Below are 5999 nucleotides of genomic sequence, written 5' to 3' on the forward strand. Positions count from 1 at the left end.
GCTATGGGGTTAAATTCAAAAATAAATATCAAAAAATTATTCAAAAATCAGTCCAATTTCTTTGGCACAAAATTGTGTTTTTCGATCGGTACTCCTTTCGTCAGTCCATCAACGACCATCAGTTCCGTGCCCATTTTGGATATTTTAATTGTTTCTTTTTCAACCAAGTCTTGGATGAAATAGTGCCTAATTGCGATGTGCTTGGTTTTTGCTTTGAAGTTTCCGTTGTCGCACAAGTCTTTCGCTGCTTTGTTGTCGCAGAAAATTTCAATCGTATCAGTCGTTTTGCCAAGCAATTCTTCCTTCAGTTGTTTTAACCACAAAATTTCTTGTCATGCGGCTGATACGGCGATGTATTCGGCTTCGCATGTGCTCATTGCTACAGTAGATTTTATTTTGGCTTTTCCATGATATTGCACCGTGCCACAACGTAGCGTAACCGGTGCATGACTTGAAGTCACAGAAAGTTGAGCCCCAATCGGAATCGGAGTAGCAGCACAACTCTTTGTATTTGCTGGTCCGCGCAAACACTAATTTACTGTTCAACGTACCCTTTAAAAATCGAAAGATACGTTTAACTGCTGTCCAATGAGCGTTACCTGGTTGTTGGTTGAATTGGCTCACTACAGCGACACAGAATGAAATGTCAGGCCGTGTATATTGTTGCAAGCACAAAATACTTCCCACTGCTTCCTGGTAGGGAACATTGCTCATCTTGCGAATTTCATCTTCAGTTGTCGGTGACATATCTTTCGTGAGTCTCTCACTTGGGCTTTTCGGCAATTTGACTGTGTCGCAATCACACATGTTGAATCTGCGTAGAATTGCCTCGGTGTATTTTCGTTGATCCAATTTGATTACACCGTTTCGATAATCGTAGTCAATGTGTATGCCCAACACATTCGATGCAGTGCCCAAGTCTTTCATCTTGAAGTTCTTGGCCAGTGTTGACTTCAGTTGATCTTTCCAGGCTGTTTCGTTAAAAAATATCAACAAATCATCAACATATACTGCGACAATTACCATTAAGTCGTTGGAACGGCGCACATAGATGCATTGGTCCTTTTTGCATCGAGCATAACCGGCGAGTAAAAGCAGAAATTTGGGGCACGGACTTCGTTTGGGTCTCTCGGTGCCTTTTTTCATTCCCCTGGCGCCCTTGTGCAAATTTTCTATGTGCGCCCCTAGAAATGATCTATTATTTCAATTTCTGGTCCTGCATTGTTCATTACACAACTTCGTGTCAGGGTAGAAAAGTCTCTGAACGAGAGCGCCTGAAGGTCCTCGGGCGTTCATGCAGAAAAAAATATTTCAGGAAATTTTCATAATCAAGCGAGCCATTGAATGGATACACGCAAACATAGCAACCGAAAAAAGTTTTTTCAACCCTCAACCTCCTAAAAATTTAATTCGAAAATCAAAACTAACCGCATATCCGTAAACTTTCTGGGCCGCCAGAAGCATACGCACGGACGGACATATTTTCGGTTTTATGTACATATATACCTAGATATATATTTTTGTTATTTTTCATATCCGAATGAAGGAGACGATAATAAAACACGACCATTTCGACTATTGTTTTTCGCATTCTTAAGTTAAATAAAATAAAAATATCATTCAAAAATCTCAAGAATGACCAAAACGTCCAAAAATCGTGTTTTTTGAAAGTAGACTAATAGCGCTCGCGCCCTAGGTAAGATTTTTGCAATCTGAAAACGCAGATGTTCAGCACAAATTTCCTAACCTAGTGGCGATATGAAAAAATCCCATTTGTGGGTGGGTACTTCGTACTTGCCCTGTAAAAGTACCAAAAATCGTGTTTTTCGACAAATTAGACGATTGGTGCTTAGCCCCCGGACAAGATTTTTGCAATCTGAAAACGCACATTTCAGCACAAATTCAGCACAAATGTACCTCAAATTTTAAGGACTTTGAGCCAATTTTTAGAATTATAATTTAATCCATCTAGATCTTGTAAGTCATTCTTAAGATAACTGAGAAAAATGTTTTTTCTGTTTTTCGTTAACCCTCAGACGGGCAAGCTTAATCACTTACGTTATCGAGCAAGGTGGACCAAAGTGGTCCTATGGTTTTATGGCTGTAAAAGAACGCAATATATTGTCAAAAGTGAGAATGTATTGGAAGCTAGAAAGATGCTCGAAATATACGCGCTATATGCCGAAAAAATTTAATAAAAACTAATAGAGCGATAATACTTTGATTTTTTTTGTCTTAAATTTGGTTTCTTCAATTAGCAAAATTTGACATATTCAGAGATGAATTTTGAGTATACAGCTCAACTGATGCTGAACTAATTTTGTTGAAGCATGCCACGTTTGAAAGATGCATCTTTCTAGTTCCCACTATATACGACTTTTTACACAGAAAATATTATGAATTCTGGTGGAGAAATGGCTAATTTTTGCGGTTTTTGACATTTGACATGTCTCTGTAACTTTTCGAATGTTCATTCAATTTTATTGGTATATTGCGCGTTGAAAAGATACATCTTTCTAGTTTGCGGAATAATAATACTTTGGATGATATATTACGTATTCCCAATTTTACAGACTAAAGCCACTGGACCACTTTGGTCCAACTCGCCCGCTGATGCCATCTCTTTGTTCGGAGCTCCCTACAGTGCCCCGTAAATAGTAAAGTTCGATTATTTTTTATTGAAAATTCTAGTAAAATGTTCAAACAAAACATTGCAACACCCGCTGCAATTGAGAAATTATTTTTTTGCATTTAATTTTTTTAAGAATTCAGTGTTCTGGACCACAACAGACCCACTTGCCCGGTTGCGAGTTAATATATGAATATATTAGTGACTATATTCAGCTAACATAATATCTGCCCATATCCTAATAAGCTGCAGCTATTTTGATTTTGTGACCACAAAAAATTTGTTAAATCTTCAAATTCGTGACAAATATTCCAATACTACTGTATCAGGCAACCCGACTTTGTGACGTTCGGAATCGTGAGTGCTGCGTGAATCAGTCACGCAGCAAACGAGTGTATACATACGAAGCGCAGAGCTGCTTCGAGTCAGTCGAGTGTGAGACGCGGTCAAGCAAAGACCGAACACCAAACATGTGAAGAGAAGAATATAAATGAGAAAGAGAGAATGATTGGTTAGAGAGGAAAGCCAATTTGGCAATAAACGGCATCTATGTGAAAGACGACAACTCAAATAAAGCAATGCGTTTTATTTCAATGTAGTTTATTTTCAGTCGAGAAGAAGTCACCACGAAAATATGTCACAAATTTAAAAATTCAACGAATTTTCTGTGGTGAGATAGTCACGAAATCAAAATAGCTGCAGTTTTTTAAGAGATAATGCTTGGGAACAGATATTATGTTATCTGAATGTGTTCACTGGAATATATTTTTTATAACGGTTCATATATCTTAGGACAAACATTTGATGTAGTACGAATTGAATAGTTTGCTGAAAAGTAAACTAAAAATTGAATAAAGTCCTCAAGAACCAGAGCTTCTGAAGCAGGGTCCGAGGGGTCAAATTACCCCCCTCTGAAATAATTTTGGCACATTACCCCTATGTGGAAAATTTCACCCATACTGTGATTTAAATCCAAAAGTGAGGACCTTTTTTAGTCCTCACTTTTTCTGCTAAGCGGGTTCACACTAGATAGAATCGATTTTGAAAAGTGATGACCTTTTTTTTTGCTCTTCACTTTTGGAATTACCCATACTCGATTCCAAAATCACCCCCCAAATAAAAATTTGCAATTTGAAATTACCCCCCTCTGGACGACCAAACTTCAGAAGCTCTCTCAAGAACGCAGAGCGGAGCGAGGCGAAGGTCTGTGGTCTTGTTTTTCTGTGTTTTGTTTTTCTGTGTTTTGTTTTTTCTGCGTTTTTAATTTCTGTGTTCTATGCGAGAATCCAAGAAATAAGAGTAGCCGAACTTACAACGCAAGTATATCCTTTTGATATAAGCATTTGTGCGGTATAATCAGGTACTTGAATTTTCCAATTCTCCCCCGTTGAATCCATTCTAGATGCTACGTTAACCGTATTCCTAAAATAAATGTAGTATAATAATATAATAATAAATATAATATAATTCCATGCTACAATAACAGTTACCCCCATATATCGTAAACGGGCTTACGAGCACCAATAACGCCGCTTACTAACGATCCGCTACTGCATGAACGAAACGATTTTATTATTGCAAAAAGTCATTCAGGTATCTCATTTTGTATACGGCTATATCTTGAGATATTAGTAGCTCCTATTTTTGGGCAATAGCTGTGCATATTTTTTAATAGCAGCTATCGAACGCATACACGAACAAAGACACAACAACGGAGAAAACACAAGCAAGAGAGATGGAGATTTTAGTTTTATTTTTTTTACCATTATTTGTCAACAAGTCTGCCTATATCAACCCATTGTCACTTTACATAGTACAGAAACGTAAAATGTTCGCCATTTAGTTTTACATTGCCAATACATTATTTATGAAGATTATTGTTTTGTTTATTTTCGCTATTGAAAAATATCCACAGCCATCGCCTAAAAATAGGAGCTACTAATATCTCGAGATAAATCCGTATACAAAATGGATCTCTGAAGTTATTTCAAAGAATATTAAACATTTAGGAAGAAAAATGTAAAATTATTTCCTTTGATATATTCTTGTCATTGCCTACACAGGTTGAATATTTCTTTATTTAAAAACGATCTTTTTTTTGGAAACATGGATCCTTTTTCTCCATATTTTCTACCGAATCCATTGCTCCTTCTTCCTGCTGTCCGTCTACTCAAACATGCCTTACCTTATGCCAACTCGCAATTGAAATGTGTTAAATGCATCCTTATTCACTTCCTGAAGTTTCTGACAAAGAGTCATTGCGAATTCTACTAAATCACAAACACAATCCTCCTCTTTTCCGCCTTTTTCCAACTTGAAATACAATAATTCCAACATTTTTTTAAATTGTTCATTCAAGAGTAAAATATATAAAGTTATTACTTGATGTTTTGGGTTCAGGCCAGCCGCTGCCATATACGTTGCGCCCACCGTTTTAATTTTTTCCACTGTTGAGAATTGCGGTTCATCCATCAATGAATCAAAGTCACAAATGATTTCATTTAAAATTCGAATACATGCTTTTCCATTTTCAATATCCTCTGAATAAAAATCTTGAAAATTCGGAATAGACGCAAACATAACTCCACACAAATTATGCATTTTTGCATAGAGCTCGTCAGAACGTCCATCAGATAAATAGTAGGATGCGACGTGGTCAGGCAGTATATTCTATAATAGAAATTTCAATTAATAAAATGAGTGGAATCTATAAATACATTGTAAACCTAATTTCATTTTAATTTTTTTTTAATCCTATCAAATTGATTTTGCCGGCAAATCCAAAATATTCAGCTAGTACTTAGCAGTGTGAATAAATAAGTAAATTATGAGTCTATAATTTCCAAATACAAACGAGTATGGTGGTGGTTTTCGGGCTGATCTGCCAAAGTAGAAATAACTATTTACCGCTTTTTTATCTGCTTTCTACCCTGGTATGAAATACGTGAAATGGTCAGTGGAAAAATGACAAAAATACCAATAAGATAAAGAAGTGTGTCCCGTTCTGTATGGATCTTGGGCCATTTTGAATGAAGTCTAACGCATATCAACTTAAAGGGTAATGTGTGTAGATAAATTATATATAGATACCCAACCCCTAAATTGTGAGGAAAGGGGTTAAAATTGGGGATATGTTGGCAAACCCAAAATAAAGGTATCACTTCCCAGGGCCATAGCTCCCTAACTATGGGAGGTAGGGCAATACGTATTGAGTACTCCTTGGGTCAGAGTTGTAGTACTCATGAATACCTATCCAACGGTATACATAATATTTCCATTTGTTCATAGTAAATGAAAAATACCGTTATATGAAAAAATATTAATTTTTTGGGTAAACAAATCATATTATACACATTTTCTGGGGCTGGGG

At 36.4% G+C, this 5999-nt stretch overlaps 1 protein-coding gene across 1 annotated transcript; it reads right to left on the reverse strand.

Annotated features, from left to right (window-relative positions):
• Window positions 1-599: 599 nt before the first annotated feature.
• Window positions 600-5287, reverse strand: LOC129572439 (adenylyl cyclase 78C-like; the record flags this gene model as incomplete). Its single annotated transcript, XM_055452407.1, has 6 exons — window positions 5012-5287; window positions 4815-4942; window positions 4120-4179; window positions 3943-4051; window positions 1748-1799; window positions 600-971 (listed from the first exon to the last, which is right to left on the reverse strand). Coding segments are annotated over exons 1-6 (940 nt in total), but the record flags the coding sequence as incomplete, so codon positions are not given.
• Between the last annotated feature and the right edge of the window lie 712 nt (window positions 5288-5999).

Source organism: Sitodiplosis mosellana, unplaced genomic scaffold (genome assembly GCF_009176505.1).
Source record: "Sitodiplosis mosellana isolate CC-2019 unplaced genomic scaffold, AAFC_SMos_1.0 Smas_scaffold_4951, whole genome shotgun sequence".
Classification (NCBI taxonomy): domain Eukaryota; kingdom Metazoa; phylum Arthropoda; class Insecta; order Diptera; family Cecidomyiidae; genus Sitodiplosis; species Sitodiplosis mosellana.